Here is a 22944-nt window from a genome sequence, read left to right as displayed (position 1 = left end):
ATTGACAGGGCCGCGAGCCTTGTAGCAGTTGTGAGTGTAGTAAGGGCGGCCGGAGCGAGGCGGGCAAGGGATCCGGTTGGCGGCGAGGGCGCCGTAGGAGATGTAGTAGTGGACTCGGTTCCAGAAGAGAGATCTGCGGGGGTCTTGGTGAAGGTGGTCGTGGTCGTGGTCGTGGTCGTGGTCGGGAATGGAGATTGTGGTGGGCCATTCGAGGGCGTCGGCCATGAGCTTGAGAGAGGTGTCGACGGGGAGGTGGGCGGAAGCGGCGGAGAGGAGGAGGAGGAGGAGGAGGAGTGTGAAGAGGGGGAAGAGGAGCTTGGAAGCCATGGGAAGGGAGGTGCAGAGATTGAGAGAGAAGGAAATGGGGTTTTAGAGAGAGAGAGAGAGAGTAATCACATGAGGAAGATGAAGGAGTGAAGGGAGTGTGCGTGATTGGAGTACAGCTGTTGCTAATCAATGCTCATCTCTTCACTCCTTCTCCACGCGTCTCTCGAGATTTCTTTTTTCTTTTTTCTTTTTTCTTTTTTCTTTTTTAAAAATAAATATTATAATTTTTTAAAATTATGTTCTTGGATTAAATTGGAGTGAATTTTTATGGGTGGTGGTCCTCTATTTCATGAATAATTATGTGATAATTTATTAATAGGAATTGGGGAGAATAATAATTAGTTCACTAATAAACCATAAACGGGTAGAATTATTTGTTTATTTAAAATTGATTGGGGGGCTAATAATGCATTTTTTTAGGTGCCATTATTTGTTCAGAATTTAAAGCCCAAATGTATGATTTTGCCTACCACCAGGACCATATTTTAAAAATTAAAACCATAATTTTATAATACTAATTTTTATTCCATTCAAAAAATAATTAATTAAAATAATATCATCCGCGTTATCCTTATAATAATGGTATGGTAAAAGAGACGAATAAGAATAAGATTGAGTAGAAGAATTGGAGAATAAAGAATAAGAATAATAGTTACTGTGGATAATAGAGATTGATTCCTATTCTATAGCTTCATTTTTAGGCCATATGGAATTAAATTGGTCCCTATCAACTTGTGAGAAGGAGACCCAAAACTTCGTAGAAGAAATCGAAGGGAGATAGCGCCTAAAATACATGATAGGAGCAAAACCCATTAAGACGGCACAATAACTCACACTTAAACAGCCGGAGAGAAACAAAGGTATAGGTGTTTATGTTGGATGATGAAAGTTCCACATCGGCTAATTTAGGGAATGATCATGGGCTTATAAGTGAGGAATACTAACTACATTGGTATAAGGCCTTTTGGGGAAGCCCAAAGCAAAGCCATGAAAGCTTATGCTCAAAGTGAACACTATCATACCATTGTGGATAGTCGTGTTCGTCTAACAATTTATATTAATAACTTCAAATATGTACCATAATAAAGAATACAAAAAAATGTATAAAATACATTTCCAAGGATTACCTAAGTGGGTATATATATTGTTCAGTTTAATAAATAAATATATATATATATATATAACTATTTTCTATATGATTATTTACTATGTACGTCATTTACTGTATACAGTTTCATTATGTCATTGTGTAAGCTATAAATAATCAGCAAGTTCATAACCTAACACTCCATTGGATTCTTTGGGTAGACCGATGTGGTGATATAACTAAACCAGTAGAGGTCTTACTCTCGAGTTTATTGCTTTTGTTTTAATTCTTAATAAAAATCAAAACGGTTCCAAATGCTTCCGCTACATGGATGAAGAGTTCATTCCCTTCATACATGTGTACCTAGGATGACCTAGATTGGTAACGACAGGATAAGTGCCTCATGTGTGTGGAAACAGACAGAGTTCTCCCAATAAGGCTCTTGGGTCGAAAACTTGTCCAATAAATGGTGAAGAACCACATGGGTACCTAATAGTTGGCATGCATGAAAGTCACTCCCTCGTAGAATTTGACATGACGTTATTGACTCATTCAGGATTCCCAACTAATTTTTTAAAATGAAAATTCGATAACAACTGACTTTTTTCGAGAATGTCTCTAGCACATCATTCAGATTGGAACCAAAACGAGGTTGCAACTCATAAAATAGAATAACAAGTTTCATCTAGCTAACTAGATACTTAGTTTTAAGTTTCGTTCTTGATGGAGAAATTTGGCAAACTTGGTGAGAGCTTCCTCATTGCTACCTTCTCCATCAACAGTCTCATATCTTCCTGTTTCTAAATTAATCCGTGACACTGGTTTCTTTAGTAGCTCTCCCCAATCTTCACAAGGTTTATTAAATTTTTTGGAGTCGCTATATCCACCGATGCAGTATCGTCAGTTAACGAGTCATCTTGTTCATAAACAACACTCTCTTTTCATAGAATAAGAAACTCATCATCAAACCGCCTTTGTTTAAAGTTTTTACATTCACCGTGTTAAATCACTAATCAACTCAAAAAAACATTCTATAATAGAGTTACCTGAATTCGAAGATAGTTTTGATGAAGATTTGGAGATCGGAAAAGGATGGAAACGTGGTAATCAACCATATCAAAACTAGCATCGGAGAAGAAGTCAATAATCGGGGTCGAACCATTTTGATAAATCCAATTAAAGGCTCCCCATTTTGAGGATTGTGTTGCATTGTACTTCTCTTCATGTTTAGGCAACTCTGTCCCCAAGGATAGAACAAGCATCCTTGTTGTGTCATTTGGTTTGATCATTGAGTTTGCTATGTGGTTCATTTCAATCTCCCTGTTCATGTGGGTTATGGCTGCCATTGTCTGTCAAATTTCACACCACTTTTACATAGATAGCTAAAATTGGAAGCATGTATGTTCATATAAAATTGTGCATAGAAATTTGGACGGACGAAATCAAAGATTAAATTACAAATTTGGGATAAGAAGAGAATGTTCGGGTAAACCGTAGAGCGGAATCTAAATGTTGGTTAGGTAAGGTTTCGTTTAACCAGGACATGTCATAGCGGGAGCTATAATCTAAATTGGAATTTTGTATCCCGACCCTTTCTTAACGACGGACTTCCTACTTTGATACTATATTAAATTATCACAATACTTCGATACATTTAATCTTTGTGATTTTAAGTGTTTCGATTAGTCTATCTATGGTTTAGTCAAATTTTAAAGTCTAAATGGTAGAAATTAAATTGAAACTTGTCAAAATAGACATTTACCAAGGATGAATGAGAATTTCTTCCTAAAATTTTACCATATGAGCTCGTATAATTAATGGGTTTGACTCTATCGAGCTAGTGATAACCTTTAGCAGATTAATATCTAAGTTGTTGAAGTGTTATTTTCTTTTCGAGTTTACTAGGTTGAATCACTTCTTACTCACTAACATTAGTGTCACTTGGATTTTCAGGTGCATCAACAATTGACCAAATGTATACCGTTTACTCTCTCGTCTTCTGTGGTAGAATTTCGTCAATATTGTTTGAGTATGGTATAAGTTTCTTCTCATGAGAACCATCACGAAAATGCTTCATAAATATCCAACACTTTCACCCTTTTCTTTTTGATTGTCATATCCAACAAATATATGTTTGATTGCTTTCTTATCAAACCTGCTGTGTATATTACTAGGACGTAGCAAATGCAGCTAAATACTGAGAAGTAGTTAATTGAAGGTTTCATGTCTCATAATGTCTCACGTGGTGAGATGACACCTAACCTTGGCTAGGGAAGCTTGTTGATCACATGGGCAGTAGTTCACATAACTTCCGCCCAAAATTTTCATGGAACATTTTTCATGTGTTGCATGCTTCGACAAATCTCTATAAGATGTTGACATTTTCTCTCTGATATACCATTTGTTTTGACGTGTAGACACATGTAAATTGATAACATATCGTGCACTTGTGTAGATACCAATCGAAATCCTCTAACGTATATTTTCCACCATGGTCTAAAATCCTGAAATTTTGAGAATGTGTTTGACTTCTTTTCCATGAAAAAATCCGCACATATCTTGAATAGTCGTCAATGAACGTTACCATATTAGATTTATTATCAGACAAAATCATTGTATTGTTGGTTTGAGCAAACGGTAACTGTGAATTGTTGGTTGTGCATGCCACACGACTTCCTTTGTACTCTTTCTTGTCTTACAGTTTTCTTTGTTCGCTATCATGTAGTTTGAGCATCCTGAATCAAGATCAAACCATTTTCATAATCGATATGCTCTCCCATCATCGCCATTAACATTAGTTAGACTTCTTCTAAGGCATACGTTATTTTGTATCTCAGTCATTCTCTATCTCCTTTTTGGAGGTTGTCATATTGCTTCCGATGTACCTTTTTTGGATAAAAAATTCTTGGACATATGACCCTTGTTTTTTTTATCTGCTATAACAAATACCTTCAAATCTCTTGTCTTTGTAAACTCTTGTTGCCATTTTTCTAACGTCTCTAAGGTTGTACAGTACTTTGATGACTTCCTCTTTTGTCAGAATTCTTGTATTCAGTTTTGGTGGGTAACTTATTGTTGCTCCAAACTCTTATTTGTGTAGAACGCTTCTTCTTCACTAACGTGATGCCTCTTATTTGTTTAGCCATGACTTTTTTGTTGGCTAGAAAACTTTTAAACTCTTCAAGTAATGGTTGAGCGGGTCATTCTTGTACAACCATAACAAACCTTCTATATTCTCCTTCGAGAAAAGTATCACGAACATTTCCCGTGCTTCTTTCAATGTCTTATCATCCTAAATGTGATCCAACATCTCTTCCTCGACGATGGTTTTCAAGACAAATATTGCTTGGTTTATTTTAATTCTTCATTTGCACAAGGCACCATTAGCATCTTCCTCTAGCAACATAATTTTACTTCCAAAGGTCTTATCCTTCTAGATAGGACATCATGCATGTTACTCATGTGTTGTAGTTGTTGTTGTTGAGTTTCTAATTCCTTCGACGTCCTAAAGATCACCCGTCATATTGGTAGTATTTCAGTACTACCAAACAAACTAGTTTTCAACCCATGACTACTTATGACACGAAGAAACTCACTCATTAATAGATCAGGTAGAGCGCAACCAATAGAGCATACTAAGAGTTTTAAGAGATTAGACAGCTTATCACAACCTTGCTCTGACATTGAACACAAATCTTTGGTGGAAAATATTCACATTCTTTCTTAAGACCAATCAATAAAAGATACAAAACATTATCACACTTTACTTTCTTGAGATGAAAAAAAACTACGGGAGAGACTAAAGAGTGTGGACCAGACATTAGTGATCTAAGAGATTTATTCCTAAGAGTACCTAAATTTTTATCCTAAAATATTTAGGTATCTTAAAATATCTAGATATCTTTTTAATTGAATTATATAGTTATTGTGACCTTATTGAGAAATAGCTATGATCTTTCGACAAAAATTACACTAACCAGTTAAGTTTTATCGTGCTATTTAATGAAATTGAAAGTTACGGTAAAAAAAAGTTACTAATGAAGTTTATGGGTAAATTTGTGTTTCAATAACGAACCAAAGGTACCAACAAAAGTAACTCACAAGATTATTAATGGCAATGGCACCATCAACAAGGTCGTAAGTACGAGTGGTGATTGCTACATCGTCCTAGGTCTCAAAGAAATGGGGTGGCAAGAATATGGGCGCTGCCGAAGTGGCCAAGCACACATCTACCAGCCTCGGATTCTTCAATGCATTTACTTTTGCATGCATAGTATTCACCCCACCAATAACTTTTTAAGTGCTTAAAAATGTTCGTTCTCTCGAAATAAATTAGTAATTTAAAGAAAAATAAAAAATAAAACCAGACATGATTTTAATTACATCATGGGTGTTGAAGATGACCGGTTGGAGAATCTTGATGTCGGAAGCTGGAATGACAACATTGGTCAACGTCTGTTTCAAAGTCAACTCTCCGACCAACCTATTCACCACTGTTCTCAAATACTTCCCATCGTACTTGGGCCCAATCATCTTCCACACCCCACCAAGAAAGTTCCTAGACAATTATCTCCCAAACACTATCAATATACTAAACAAAAACCAACCAAAATCAATGTTTCATAACAACAACCTTCGTTGAGGAAAAATCCTAGGAGCCTCTTTCATGTAAAACTCCTTAATCTCGTTTGCCGCGAACAACGGTCGGTTGTTGTTGTTCTTGTCCGGAGCTGTAAGCATGGCCGTGACTAATCCCCCAGTACTCGTCCCTGCGATTACGTCGAAGTAATCCGCTAATCTTGCCTCTGTCCCGTCCAATTCCTACCAAGTCAACTCAAATTATATACGATGACAATGATTTTCTTTCAAACTTTTCAACTATACATATATCGTAAAAATCTAAATTCATCCTTAGCAGATATTGTCTGTTTTGGTCCTTACGTATCGCCATCGGTGTCACGATTTTAAAACGCATCTACTAGGGAGAGGTTTACACACTCTTATAAGGAATGTTTTGTTCCTCTCTCCAATCGACATGAGATCTCACAATCTACCCATTGGGAGCCAACGTTCTCTTTGGCACACTGTCCAGTGTCTAGCTCTGATACCATTTGTAACAACCCAAGTTTATTGCTAGCAGATATTGTGAGTTCCTAAATCGATTGGAGAGGAGAACAAAGTATTTCCTACAAAAGTGTGGAAACCTCTTTCTATTAGATGCGTTTTAAAATTGTGAGGCTAACAATGATACTAATAGGTCAAAGCGGTTAATTTCTGCTAACGGTGGGCTTGGATAGTTACATATATATAAAAAAAGTTAGAACGTAAAGTTCTGTCAAACACTTGATGTTTAGATTCAAGAAAGGCGAGGACAGTTCCGGGGATGATGCCTTTGATGCCGCCGCCATCGATGCTGAGTATTGTTATGAGCTCCCTCCTTGCAAAATTTGCATTCATCATGTTTTTGATGGAATATTGGAAGACTTGTGTGGAGACAGCAGCAGCGTTATGGGTTACAAGGGAGAGTGTTCAAATTTTAAGGTATTGGAAGGTTACGAGAGGTCGGAAGTAAGTGATATTTAATGTGCCAAAGACTAAGGACAATGAAATGAAATTTTAACTTTAAAGGAAGTACGATAGGCTCTAGTGGGTAATTAATACCATAATACATAGATGAGTCAAACATCATTTCTACTTGTCGATGCATGCTAGACTACAAGGATTAGTTCTTAACTCTTTTGATGCATGCTAGACTATGAGGATTAGTTCTTCGATGCCTGTTAGACTACGACAATTAGTTATGTTCCTAAACTTAAGATTCATTACTCATGAGAGTCAATCCTAAGACGGTTTTTATTAGTTTCAAGTGGAATCCAATTAGTAAAAACATTTTGTGACTCATAAGTACATAAGTACAGTATGGATACGATGGATCCTTTAGTATGCTCATAAGGGCTAAGGATTAAATATCATGTTAAAAGCAAAAAGCCTTGAGTTGCATTATCCATAATCAATAGTTTCCGATAGTAGTAATGGTTGGCATGACACTACCAATTGTGGGGTCACCCCATACAAGTGCAATGACGATGTGGGGATTAATAGTCGAGCCAGTAATTCATATTAGTGAACCTATCACAGTGATGATAGTAGTTTATCAAGAGTTGTATTAGCTAAGGTCCTGCCCCCATGCATCCCTTGTGGGAACAATCTAAGGGATCTCCAACTATCTGTTGGGTCATAAACTTGGCCACAAAGGTAAGGGTTCACAAGACGTTAGAGAGTCTCTCCCTCACAAACTATAATGACATTACGTGGCTTATTAATAAGGAGTCATCAATTAATCTCTTTCAGCTATCGAGGGATATTTTCCATAATGTCCTAGCAGTTTAGTAGTTGAAAACAGCACAATGCTGCCCTTCTCACACACATATATATATGACATTTGGATGTACCACACAAGCAATAACAACTCAATTTATGGCTAACCAGAAAGCTCCACCAAGACTCCAAAAGGGTAATTAATAGACATACTTCGAGTGAGCGGAGTATGAGACATCGTAAGATACATAGAATTCTCACAAAAAGACAGGAAAATTACAAGGCAATTGTCCCTGGTAATCTCATTTCACCCTTTCTACTGCTCCTTCTGACAAACTTTGATGACAACGTTAAAGATCTGAGCTGGAGACAACAAGACAGCATCACCTAGGTTTTTGCAAGAAGAATACTCCAGCTCACCCTCAATTCTGATTAAATGGCAGCTAGAAGATGACTTAGAGTCAACTAAAATCAACCAATATAACTTCTACCTACTTTCACCTTCACAATTTCTCGCTTTTTACTCTTCAAATCTTCATTTATTGGTCACTTGTTTCTTCCTTCTATACAATATCGAGTCATCTGTATGCAAATTGGACACCCTCACGCTAACAAACGACCCCTTTGGAACGAAATAAATAACTAGAAAGATTGATACTCATATAAATTTATGATGTGTCAAGAACCAGATTTGAATAAATGACATGAGGATTTTTATTCCTCTGCTTTGCCAACTAAGCTATCCCGACCATTTTCGACACACTGTCCTTGTTTTAATAGGTAACTTTTCATCTTATATCTAGTACAAATAGAATTCAATTCTCTTTTCATTTATCTGATTATTTCCTCCTTTTATATTAGATTTCTCATTTCATTAAGTACTCGTTGCTGTGTTGATAGGCCCATTTAGATTAAGGGACATTGTCTTAAGTTCTTACCAACCTCGAGTGTAGAATCGACAAGTGACTAGCTTCAACTGAATGGAATAAGAATCATTGATTCCTTTTGCTGTCAACTTCTTATTCGTTCAGAGAGTTCGGTCGACCTCCTTTGGAGAAGGCCTCATGGGTACCGTAGACACTTTAGCTGGTGACTTCGGCTGATTTTTGTTTAATTCGAGTCTAAGTAATATTGAAATCAACAAATCTTTCATATTATCCAAATCAAATATATTATTCAATTTTTATCTTTTAAATCTCAACATATAATGAAAATAATGCATTTTAAAGAACTTGCTAGAGTAATTATAATAGACATTTATTAAAATTATAATCTAAAGTTCAAAAATGTAATTGATAAACTTACTAAAATATAATCCTTGTAAAGACATATTTGGTTGTGATTAGGCGTTTTCTGCTTGGTCATGAGAACTCTTAGTGCTTGCATTGTAAATGAGTCTACAAAACAACTGTAATCATCCTATATCTAAAGTATGTATGGATTGTACCCATACACATGATTCATGGCTAGAGATGTAACCCATAACTAAAGCGTTTACACCGTATGCATGAGGTGCTAAAATAGAAATAGACGAACAATTATCTCATTAACTTGTGACTTCCATCATAGTAGCATATACATAACATCTATAATAGCTCAAATCCACCACTAGTAGATATTGTTCCTTTTAGCTCGTTACGTACCGTTGACAGCCTTATGATTTTAAAACGCGTCTACTAAAGAGATATTTTTATATCCTTATATCAAATATTTTGTTTCTCTCTTCTACCCATGTGTGATCTTACAACATCTATAATTCATGTTTAATCATCACCGTGCTAATTATAGCGGGAACAATTCATCAAACCAAGCACTACCAACAATTATCATTACATGCAAGGATCAATCCTATAACATATGTAACCTATAAGAAAAACTTAAATACTTCTTGAATCAACTCAAAATGAAGAAAAAATCATTGAGTCGGGCAATAGAAGAAAAATCACACTAGAATTGGGAACCGAAGAAAAATCATTAAAACAAATCTAAGCTAGCATGAAACTTGTGAACTAGATCGAGATGGATGGAAAATCCACAAAATAGATCAGAATCTTGAGTCTGGACTAGATCTTTAAAGCTATAGGTTTGTCAGCATGGTTACAAATACTCACAAATAAGGTAAATTTAATAGATTCCAACGAAGAGATTAGCTAAAAATATGTATAACTCTTACATAAAACTTATAATTTATAATGTTCACTCTTAAATTTCAAAACAATTCACTTCGAAATTAGATGGATCAAAACTGATTTAAAATCGATCAAAACTTTAAACCTAAAGCAATATTTGATAAGAAGAGAGTACTATAGGGGTTCAAGAAACAATAGATTTTTATAACATTAATCGATTATTATCAAGAGCATTACAAGCCTTAAAAATGCCAAATGGACATTCGTGATACGAAAGTCATATGTGTCTATGATTAATTAAAACTTAGAATGTACCTACTCTAAATTTTCACTTACTTAGAGGCGCTATCGTCGTCATCATCTATACTCATGTGTAAAATTAAACATTTAAAACTTCGTTAAAAAACATAAATTTTATCTTAAAACACTGTCATGAACTTATGTGTTAAAAAAACATCTCTAAAACGACACAATGAAATACTAAATTAAATAAATAGACGTAAAAATTAAAAATACTTTATTCTAACTTAAGATTAAGAAATTAAATGTGACTACTCTATGCATATGTCATGGTCTCAAATTGCAATGTGGTTGTATAGAGATGTCTTACTCTTACCTGAAATAGAAGTAACACAAGGCTTGAGCATTTTAAATAAATATTAAGCAAGTGACCAATTGTGGTCAAGGAATGTAAACACATGCAACTCATGATCTACGGACCTATCATTAAAAAAACATCATAGGAGTGGCCTCTAGTCTTGACAAAATTGGATGTGTAGTACTTCCCTACACACACTCGCACGTGCGAGCATGGGTCCCCAAGCGGTTCGCACCCCCTGGACCCATCATAATCAAGCTAATTGTCCGTAGCGACGTCCGAAGGTCAACCGACCCCTGAGTGTCATGCGAGGCATGACCATCATCATCATCATCATAAATGGGAAAGTATCCCGATGTATATGAACACACAAAATGCGTGAGGTCCCTATAGTTTTTATCTTTAAATTATCTTTATGACACAACTCTATACACCGTTCACACATTACTCTAAGTAACATGCACACATTGGCTTTCATACATTCATCATCATTAACATTAACTAGGGTTGTGTCTTTGAAAACTCGTCGTCATAATGTATCGTGACATTTAATACATGCACATCATCTTTATATGGAACATCATCATATTAAGTCATTTCATCATCATCCATCTCATATCATCTTTTATTATTATGCATCATCATCATGTCAACATCATGTATGTCATCATATAACATCATTACATTATTATTTAACGTCATCAAGTCATCGTATAACATCATCACCTAACGTCATCAAGTCATCACATAACATCATCACATCATTATCTAACATCATCAAGTCATCATATAACATCATCACATCTGATGGTGTTAATATAACACATGCGGAAGTAATTTGGATCTTAGGCACTCTAACTACATCAATTATAGTGAATTAGCTAGCATGTTCAAAAGCATTAAAACTCAATGAGTTTGAATACTAACCTTTTGTCGATCAAGTTTTTTTTTCCCTCACGGACCGGTTTCAAACCACCACTAGTGTCTTCTCCACTATTCTCCGGCCTTAGAACGCGATTGTAGAATCTGGTGAGTGACTAAACTTGGGAGGGATTTAGTATATATGAAGAGAGAGTTTGTGAGAGGTTTTTCTCAACGTTTTTTCCAAAAGTCAACCTTCCATGTACCATGATCACTCTATTTATAGTCATGTTTGTATGTTCATGCAAATTTGAGATCACCAAATTTTGACACTCAAAATTTCACTCAAATGTTTGGGATTATATAGCAAGCATGCATGCTTGAGTTAACCAAATTTTGACACTCAAAATTCCACTCAAATTTGTGGGGTTTATTTGGCAAACATGCAAGTTTGGTTAAACCAAATTTTGACATCTCAAAATTCCACTAACATGGATTTTTCATTTAACATTTTGACTTTCTTTCATTTTGATTCAACAATCAATTTGAATTATTAATTTCAAATTAAAGTAATATTAAATGATTAATTAAACTATTTAATTAATATTTAATATTAATTCAAATACCAATCTCAATTAATTCTGACACATATTTGATTAAGATATTTAAATCTCTCTTTAAATATCTAAGATTCTCTCTTTTTGTTTAATTCGTAAATAAAACAAAAATGCGGTTATATATATCGTCTATATGTAGCGCATTCTCCCTAATTTGAATTCAAACACTTCGAACTCACTCGTCACACTATTCTATGGTTTAGTTCGTTATGAGCTAGCAGAGGGACCTAATGGACCTATAGATCATGCGCTCCAATGATCCAAGATTAACCGATTAAACTCATTAACCTTGTTAACCAACATTCGTTAACTATTAGAACATTCCACTATAGCCTAGTAGTTGCACTCCCCTCACTATAGATATATTTCTGTCCATTTGATATAACCATGATTAGTAAGTCGATCCTTCACAGGTTGTTCGTAACGAGAGCTGGGTCAATTTACCGTTTTACCCCTGAAGTTACTTCTTGTTCCTTGTCTCACTGATCCTCTAATGAACAATTGGTTTGCGGTCCAACCAGTAAACCAAATCCCTTTCAGGCCAATGAGAGGGTGGGGCCCCTTGTTCAAGACTTGGAGTCAGAACTTAAGGGAACTACCTCTCTTTTATCCCTAAAAGTGGGTAGGAGTGAATTCCATCTTACACCCCATATCCCCAGCCATTTACCCAGTCTTACCCCTGAAATGGGAGACCTAATGAGTCAGGCAAACTTGAGCCACTCTCACCCATGCAAATCTAAGGATAATTCCAAATAAACGGGAGTTCACGGTTAGCTTAGGATTAAGATCGAGTTACCTAGGTCATCAAATGAAAAGAAAATCATTCTCAACAGTAAACGACATTATAAAGTGAGAGTGATTTTCTTCAAGGTTCGATCTTATACAATACTCATTGCATAGGACGCCCCCACTCACATGTCTCCACATGTACAATTTAGTAATCACATTGTTTATATCATATACAAAAGTAGGCCGCATCCATAGTGTCACAGAATAAGGTACTCAGCCTTATACTATAGATCATTTTGACTATATACTTGAACTTGATCAACTCTTATGTCTCTACATATAGTTCAAGGAATCATACTATAGCCAGAGTGTTCTTAGTTTATTGGATTTAGATTAATGATTGTAAAGTTCACTTTATTCAATAACAATTTTTACTGAATAAACAACAATAATAACTTTATTGAAAATAGAATATGATTTTGTTTACAAACTATGAGTTTTAGGACATAAAACCCAACAATATCAACATCTAACATCATCACGTAATCATATATAGTAAGGGTGTACATGGTCCGAGTTCGGTCGGGTTAGGAGATTTTTTTGACCCAACCCGAAACTTTTCACAACCCTACTTGTGGTCCGGGTTGGGTTGTCAAATTTTTTTAATTTTTTTTATTTATCTACGGTTTATAATTATTCGGATACAATCTTAAATAAAATATATTAAAAATTCGCAAACAAACTCAAATCAATTTATAATTATTGAGAAAAAAAATTAATAATAAAAATTATTATAAATAAATAAATAAATTCAATAAAAAAAATTGCAACATTGTCATAAAACTAATATATTTTAATTGAAATAAACTAAACAAATTAAAAATAATAAAATAACAAAATAATATAAAAGAAATTAAAAAAAGAAACAAAATAATAAAATTGAAATAAAAAAAAAGATTATAAAAAAATAATAAAATTAAAAAGAAATAAAATAATAAAGTAAATAATTAAAAGAAATACGTATTTGCCTATCATAGAACTCGGGCGTGAATGCTTTTAAATTTTCCTCAATACCACTAGCAAACCCATCAATTCATTAAAAAAGTTTAATATATTTTATATATTTTTTTTAGCTCGAATCAACCTAAAGATTTTGCTCATGAACTCGAAACCGAACTGATTGTTCGAGTTGGGTTGGTCCGGATGGTAGAATTGTTGGTTAAATGTACCTTATTTCATAGAAGATTTAAAAAAATTAAATAATAAGATGAGAATTGTTAAGGATATTTAGTAATAAATTATAGTTTACCATATATATTATATTTGATATTTTATTATAGGCAAATATCTAATATTTGTCTTATTATCATAGGTATCTTTCCATTTATTGTTATTTCTATTTATTACTATTTCCATATCCTTGTAATTTATTTGATTATAAATAAGATAACTTTCACCCCTAAGTGGTGGATTAATCNTGGAAATAACAATAAATGGAAAGATACCTATGATAATAAGGCAAATATCTAATATTTGCCTTATAATAAAATATCAAATATAATATATATGGTAAACTATAATTTATTACTAAATATCCTTAACACCCCACTGCAAGCTAAGCGTCGGATTTAAACGAACGTGAAACTTGAATCTGAAAAATTCAAAGAGGTTGAGAAACACTTTTCATGAAGATGCTAACAACCCGGTTCTTGGCCATCAAAAATTTGCAGAGGGATCGCCGCTCAGCGGCGATGGTGCCTTGGCTTTGGCGAGAATATGTCTAACCCATGAAGAGGGATTGTCGCTTAGCGACGATGCTGCCTTGGCTCTGGTGAGAATATTTCTAACCCCAAGAAGTAGAAGGAGAAACCTAGAGCAAGTGACAAAGACAATGTTGAAGCCGGAAGAGTCGCCACATTGGGCGAAGGAGCCAATTTTGGCGAGAAGGGACAAAGACAATGTTGAAGCCGGAAGAGTCGCCACATTGGGCGAAGGAGCCAATTTTGGCGAGAAGGGCAGTCGGAAATGTTGAAGCCGGAAGAGTCGCCACATTGGGCGAAGGAGCCAATTTTGGCGAGAAGGGCAGTCGGAAGAGTCGCCTCGTCGGGCGAAGAAGCCAATTTTGGCAGGAAGGGCGGCGGCAACTTGGTTGACGAATAGGCCAGTGCGGCACCCAGATTCCGAAGGTAAATCTCTACAAAAGGTTGATAGGTTTAGGTTAGGGTTTATGTGAAAGATGAAGGTTGATTGGGAAGAAAATGAGAGAAACTATATTAGCCAAGGGGAAAATCGATTGGTTGGAAAAGGTGAGGTTGTATGTACAGAGTATGACGAAAGGTGATTTGGAGGTCAATAGGGTGGAAACGAAGAGTAATCAATCGGCTCCGACTACGACAGCCATGAAGACTGCCCCTGCGGCGTCAAAACCAGCAGGGGTGGTGGAGAAGAAGATTAGAGGATTCAAAAGCCATTGAAAAGAAAGGATCAAGTTGTTAAACCGAAAGGGCTCTGATACCATGTGAATGTTTGATTAATCCACCACACCTAAATGGTGTGAAAGTTATCGTATTTATAATCAAATGAATTAGAAGGATATGAAAATAGTAATAAATGGAAATAACAATAAATGGAAAGATACCTATGATAATAAGGCAAATATCTAATATTTGTCTTATAATAAAATATCAAATATAATATATATGATAAACTATAATTTATTACTAAATATCCTTAACAGGAATATATCTAGCTATAATTTTATTATTTATTTATTTATTTAGTTATTATTGCTATGAAACTCAATTTTCAAGGAATAAAATATAACAAAACCAGCAAAACCTTACGTGTTGTACACGTGTTTATTTAAATGAAGAAAAAAACAAACGTGGGAAATTTTCTGGACTGACAAAAATGGACGGCCCCACCTTACCAATAATTTTATGTATTATCATTTTCCATTTGTTTACGTTGTTTGTGGGTCATTGTCATTTAATTTTCCGTGCACTTATTAAAATTATTTCATCTCTCTCAACATATTTACCACACGTTTAAATATATATATATATATATATATATCACCGTCCTCAATTTTCAAATCTCACGTATTACATGTACTTCTGAGTTAGATTGGATCGGATTCAATAAAAAATGTGTAAATTGCTTCTTTAAAATGGGAAAAATGAATCAATGGAGTCAACCCGAGCCAAGCATAGTTGAGAAACCAATTAGAATTTTGCTATTGCAGCTAATGTTTGTTTACGCATGTCTGAACCGACTCAACGAATAAGGAAAGGATGTCTCTTGGGGTGATAATGATTTGAGTCATTAACGTTTATCTCAACTATATATTATTTGAGAAATAAAATATTATTCGCTGTTATTTGTTTTTTATCATTATTTTTCTTCGAAAAAATCAATAGTTATTTAAATGGGAAGGATTATGATCACGTGAAACATTAAATAAACGAAGGGTTGAAAAGTACTAAAATTATTAGCCTCCATTTCTTGTTCTTATAAAGACCCATGTGGAGATAGATATCTAGCCATAATCCCAACGATATCATCTTTCTCTCTCCCTTCATACACCATGGGCGCTGATTTTCGGAAGGGGAAGAAAATAACCATTTTGAGTATCGACGGAGGTGGCATTCGAGGCATCATTCCCGGAACCATTCTAGCTTTTCTCGAGTCTAAGCTTCAGGTAACGACGATGTTGAGGATATTTAGTCTTTTATTACGGTTTACCATATGCATCATATTTGACACTTGATTATAGACTAATATCTTGTATTACGAAGGATAATTAGTCTTCCATGACGGTGTGCATATGTATCATATTTGACCCATGATTATAGGTTAATATCGTGTATCCATTTGTTGCTCTTTTTGTAATATCGTCTTTTGTTGTGTCGTTTTAAAAATGTTTTCAAACACATAAGCTCGTGACTATATTTTAAGATGAAAGTTATGTTTTATGAAAGTTTAAATGGTAGAAAATTTAGAGTCGTTACATTTTTCATTTTATTTGTAATTTATTTGATTCAGTATTACAAACATAGAGAACTTTCACCACCATTTAAGTGTGGTAGTTTTAGCAAATACTCTCAAACGATACCATCATTTCATAACTTAGCCAAAAAGAGTGAAAATATAAAGAAAAATTGGTTCTTTTGTTAAAAATTGGATGACCCCGATGCCAAAATTGCAGATTAATTCGACCTAATTGTTGGTACGAGCATCAGTGACTTGCAAATTACGATTTACCATATGTATCATATTTGACTAGGTTAACCTCGTGTATCCATTTTTTGCTCTTTCCATTTCATTTCTAATCTATTTGATTCGGCAAACGATTACATATAGAGAATTTTCACCACCGTCTAGGTGTAAAAATTAATTCTTTTGTTAGGAATTGGATGGCCCAGATGCGAGAATTGCAGATTACTTCGACGTAATTGCGGGTACGAGCACCGGTGGCTTAGTTACCTCGATGCTTACGGCTCCCGACAAGAACAATCGTCCATTGTATGCAGCCAAAGATCTTACCAGCTTCTACACAGAGCATGCACCAAAAATCTTCCCCCAGAGAAAGTTGGGTTCTTTTCTCTTGTAATTTGGTCAATTTCAAAGCTTTTTCTTCACTAAATTCAGTGGTTTTGTAATGAACGCAGCCATTTCTTGAGCTCAGCGGTGAATTTGTTTGGGAAAGTGATGGGCCCAAAGTACGACGGGAAGTACTTGAGAGAGTTGATAAAGGATTTGCTTGGAGATATAAGGCTTAAGCAAACATTGACACAAATCATTATTCCTGCCTTCGATATTAAGCTTCTTCAGCCTGTGATTTTCACTACCATTGATGTATGGAATTTTGTTTGATATGATGATATTTGTTCATGTTTTTTAAGATGAAGTGATGAAATTGGGATTTTCAGGCTAAATGGGATGAGCTGAAGAATCCCAAACTGGCAGATGTTTGTATCAGTACCTCTGCTGCTCCTACTTTCCTACCAGGGCATGAATTTGAAACTATGGATTCCAACGGAAATGTTCGTAAATTTGATATGGTTGACGGGGGCGTCGCAGCCAATAATCCAGTAAGTTTTCCGTTCGGATCGAATTAGACATTTTTTTAGGCTTAGATGGTTCGGTTCTAAATTTTTTTCAAACCTAAATACTAACTCCGATGAGGATTGCTGGGAGGGAGTCCCACATTAACTGATTTAGTGGAAGATAATGAATTTATAAGTAAGGAATATCATCTCCATTGATATGAGGTTGTTTGGGGAAGTCCAAAACAAAACCATAATAGCTTATGCTCAAAGTGGACAATATCATACCATTGTGTAAAAACCAACACAAATAGTTGGGTGGATCGAGTTTAACCTATAAATCAACCAAATTCATAAAATTTTTCATTTATTTGAACCCAGATGACTCAAATAAGTTCATAAATCAACTCAAAGTTGGGTTGATTGAGTTTTTCAAATTAATGGAGGTTTGAATTGATTTTCAGACGTTAGCTGCGATGACTCATGTGACAAAAGAGATGAGCATGTTGAGACGAAGAAGTGAACTTATGAAGATAAAACCGATGGAAGCAAAAAGGATGCTGATTCTTTCATTGGGTACTGGCGTTCCTAAAAACGACGAGAAGTACAGTGCCGCCGTATCTTCCAAATGGGGTATGCTTGGTTGGATCTACAACGGCGGATCAACTCCCATAATCGACATCTTTAGTGATGCAAGCTCTGATATGGTGGACTATCATATTTCCAGCATCTTCCAGTGCGAGAAACATCATAGGAATTACCTTCGTATTCAGGTATACCGAATTTGATAGCATTATTAAATATGAGGAATCACGAACCACCGCAATGATATGCATTTTGACTTAAAAATCTATCCCCAATTCCTTAATTAGCAAAGGTGAGACTCCCTCCCAGTACTATGTAGCCCTTGAATAGTCTTCCCTTACTCGACTATTTTTTCTGGAGCCCTTGAACAAAGTACACTATTTGTTCGACACTTGAGTCACTTTTGACTACACCTTCGAGGCTCACAATTTCTGTGTTCGATATTTAAGATTTCTATTGACATAGTTAAGTGAAGGGCATGACTCTTATACTATGCTCCACAATAGTATAATATTATCCATTTTGTGCATAATTCTTTACTTATAAATCTATAAGTTTTGGCAAATGAATTAAAATTGTGAACAGAACGACACGCTGACCGGCGATGTATCGTCGGTGGATATTGCAACCTGAGAGAATTTACTGAAGCTGATGGAGGTGGGAGAGAGGTTGCTGAAAAAGCCATTGTCGAGGGTAAATTTGGAATCTGGAAAGTTTGAGCCTCTTGATGGGGAAGGTACCAATGAAGAAGCCCTCGCTGAATTTGCTAAGATGCTGTCGGAAGAGAGAAAATTACGATTGAGCCCTTGAGTTCCAAGATTCTTCTTGTTCATCGTTCCACAATAAATTGTAAGGGTATCCAAGTTCATCCAGATATCTCTAATTTGTAATATTATTAAAATGAAAAGAGATTTTATTGTTGAATTATTATTTCATTTTCGTACTATTTTAATTTTAATTTCTTTCTTTTTTTTTTATTATAAAGAATGATAATAAGAGAGAGATTGATGACGTAGGAAGTAGAGATATATGTGGTCGAGGTGAAATGAGATTACACGGGTTGGGTTGAGATGAATTGGAAAAATCTTTTGAACCAACAAAAAAAATTCGAGCCGGCTAGGTTGAAAAATTCTTTTGAAGCAATCAGAAATTTTGAATTGGTCAGGTTGGTGACTCGATCAACCTAAATAGAGTTCAGAACACAACCCAACCCAACTTAACCCTCTATTCTCGAGTTGGGTCAGGTCGGGTTGTTGGGTTGTTTTTCAATATATATAATTATTTAAAAAAAATATACTTACATAAAATATATGTTACGTTAATAACTAAAATCTCATAAAGTTCAAATATCAAAAATTGGTTACAAACGTTAAATGTGAGATCCCACATCCATTGGGAATGAGAACGAAACACCATTTGTAAGGGTGTGGAAACCTCTCTCTAGCATACCTATTTTAAAAACCTTGAGAAGAAACTCGAGAGAGAAAGCCCAAAGAGGACAATATTTGCTAGCGGAGGGCCCAGGCCATTACAAATGGTATCAAAGTCAAGACACTGGGGATATACCAGTGAGGAGGCTGTTTTCCGAAGGGGGGTAAACCGAGACGGTGTGCCAATAAGAATGTTTGGCCCCGAAGGGGGTGGATTTGGTGGAGGTCTCACATTGATCAGAGAAAGGGACGAGTGCCAACGAGGATGCTGGGCCCTAAAGGGGGTGGATTGTGAGATCCCATATCGGTTGGGGAGGAGAACAGGATGTTGGGCCCTAAAGGGGGTGGATTGTGAGATCTCATATCGGTTGGGGAGGAGAACAAAACACCATTTGTAAGGGTGTGGAAACCTCTCCCTAACCGATGAATTTTAAAAACGTTGAGGGGAAGCCCAAAAGGAAAAGCTCAAGAAAAGCACAAACACGATAATATATCTGCTAGCAGTGAGCCTGGACTGTAACATTAAATATTCATAATCTTTTAAAAAATAGGGTAAGATTGAGTTGGGTTGAGTTGGATTGTAACCCTATTTCTGAGTTGGTAGAGTTGACTCGACTAAAAATTGTCCACTGATAAATCGAACCTAGATTTCTGCTACCTAAACTAGCTACTGTCATTTTAACCTAAACTATTATGTAAAATTTCTCTTAAAACATATCTTACGTGTTCGAAAACATAATCCGGAAACAAAATTAAAAACGATAACAATAAATAATTCAAAATATGAAATGCATGACAACTTGATCTAACCTAAGTCTAGGAATTTAAATGTGTTACTAGCCTATACACGTGTTATGGTCTTTGATTGCAATGTTATTGTCAGCTGTACAGGGGCGCCTTAGTTTTACCTGAAAATGATGTAGCACACGACTTGCATATTTCGAATAATACTCAGTAAATGACCGTACTATAAGACTGTAGAAATGCAAACACATGCAAGTCATGCTCTAGGGACCTATCATTAAAACATCCTAGGGGTGGTCTTCAGTCCAGACTAAATTGAATGTGTGGTACTTTCCTATACACGATTCACACGTGTAAGTGTGAATCCCCAGGCGGTTCGCACCTCCTTTGGACCCATCATAGTTGAGCTAGCTGTCTGTAGCAACGTTTGGAAGTTAATAGACCCCTGAGTGTCATGCGCGACATGATGATGATCATAAAAGGGGAAGTATCCCGATATATATGTACTCACATAAATGCATGAGGTCCCTATGGCTTCTCGTCTTTAAAAACATCTTTATGACACAACCCTTATTTCATCCTTTTATTACGGTCAGTAATATACATGCATTAGTTTCTTTCTTTCATCATCATTAATATTAAATAGGGTTGTATCCTATGAAAACCATCCTCATAATGCAATATGTCATTCATAACATGTTTTTCATCTTAATATGGAACATACGTCGTATTAAGGAAATAACATCATCTTACATCGTCATATTAACATGCATCATCATCATGTAATGTCATCATAAACACAACATAATCATCGTAAAACATCATCAAACGTCATCCTATAGCTCATACACGTCATCATACATCATACGTCATACAACATAATTCATGATCAAGGCATCATAAGCATAAAACATAAATGACACGTGTCATTGTCACTAGGCACGTGTCGTCATACATCAAACAAGTGTCTAGTCTATCCTATAGTAAAGTCATTTACTTGTTTGGCCTCACTTGTTGGTTGGATCAGGGCTGGCGGGGTTAAATTGGGCCAAGTTGCTGCAGGTTGTTGGATTTACGGACGGTTTGGTGTAGGTGAGTTTGACCCGGATTTGGATTCGATGGAGTCATCTTCTTCACCCAATTTCGGCGTAATTTTCCGTCCTTTTTCTCTCTCCTCCGTACGTCATCTCCAACAGTGTTTCTCGTCTCTTTTCCTCATCTACCTCTCTGTCAGTCTCTCTTCTTCACTTCCACGAAGCTTTTGCAACACCTTGACGTCTACAATGGTAGATCCGTGAGGTTCTAAAAAAGTTGGAAGCATGAAGTTGTTAATGCTGAAATAAAATTCGCTATCATACTAATGGTTGAAATTAGAATACGCTTCGATACCAACTTGTAGAAAATAGACGCTCGCTCTAAAACCAACTTGTTTAGATAACTCTCACGAGGATGTGAAAGAGGTGTCTGGGAGAGACAAGGAGACAAAGAATTCTCAAAAGCCTATTTTATCAGGCTGTATATCTGGCTCTTTTTCTCTTTTTGCTCCTTCCTATATTTATAAGTTTTCGTGAGGCTAAAATTGGCCATAACTATCACAAGTTTTCTCTCTCATCAACCACTCTTTTGCTAAAATGCTTATTGGCTTTTGACTGAATTTTAAAACCCAAAATTAATAACGACTTTTTCTTTTTTTCTCTCACATTTAAGTTTATTCCCAAAACTCCCCCATATACTTAAATGTTTTATTCAATGATTCCACGTGCGCCATTTTTGTTTTCTCGAGCTCAGTCGTGGTTTCTTCAATTTTCTCTCATTTTCCTCGAGCGGCAAAATAAGGTTGTCCTTCTCTGATTAGACTTCATTTGGATCTTCTCGAGAACGGCCTATCTAAGACACCAACTCTTCATTTTTCCTATTCTCAGTCGCGCTTGACTCAGACATCATGGCTTCATTAAAGGATTTCAACGTCTGCAACTGAGACTTTTCCACAGATTTGTCCACGGCAGTTTTGAGTTGTTGCTCTAAATCTCTGTTCTCCTCCTCATGATCTGGAAGTTTCATTAGCTCGATCGCATGGGCTTCTTCTTCATCATTGTTTTGGTATTTTCAAGGGATTTTGAAGGGATTGCAGGTTGCATTTGAATCATTTGTTTCTCATGTTCAATCTGCATTTTTGCCATCCTTTCTCTCCATTCCATCTTTTCTTCTTCCATTCTCTCTTCCATTCTCATCCTCTTTCTTCTTTCTTCCTCAAATTGCTTTTCCAGCTAGTAGAGCTCTCTCTCTTCGAGCTCGGGCTCTCTGTTATTCAGTTGTTCATCTTTATTCGATTTTCTCGTCTCCGCTATCAGGATTTCGCCACATTCACTGTGCATCACCTCATTTCTAACAGTTTCCACTACCTCACGACTATCGCCATCGTCTTTCGTGTTGCCGTCTTCTTTTGTGTTCGACTCTTCATTTTGGGCCAT

The 22944-nt window shown here is 35.7% G+C and overlaps 1 protein-coding gene and 1 pseudogene across 1 annotated transcript; one reads left to right on the top strand and one right to left on the bottom strand.

Annotated features, from left to right (window-relative positions):
• Positions 1 to 2107: 2107 nt before the first annotated feature.
• On the bottom strand, positions 2108 to 6871 carry LOC111470334 (annotated as a pseudogene).
• Positions 6872 to 16218: 9347 nt separating this feature from the next.
• LOC111470341 (patatin-like protein 2) lies at positions 16219 to 19168 on the top strand. Its single transcript, XM_023115893.1, has 6 exons — positions 16219 to 16366; positions 17075 to 17256; positions 17337 to 17523; positions 17598 to 17759; positions 18179 to 18487; positions 18885 to 19168. Exons 1-6 carry the CDS (start codon positions 16253 to 16255, stop codon positions 18930 to 18932), a joined length of 1002 nt encoding a protein of 333 aa, XP_022971661.1. The 5' UTR covers positions 16219 to 16252; the 3' UTR covers positions 18933 to 19168.
• The last annotated feature ends 3776 nt before the right edge of the window (positions 19169 to 22944 follow it).

The sequence above is a fragment of the Cucurbita maxima genome, unplaced genomic scaffold, assembly GCF_002738345.1.
Source record: "Cucurbita maxima cultivar Rimu unplaced genomic scaffold, Cmax_1.0 Cma_Scf00044, whole genome shotgun sequence".
In the NCBI taxonomy this organism is placed as follows: Eukaryota; Viridiplantae; Streptophyta; class Magnoliopsida; order Cucurbitales; family Cucurbitaceae; genus Cucurbita; species Cucurbita maxima.
This window is presented reverse-complemented; position numbering and strand designations above follow the sequence as displayed.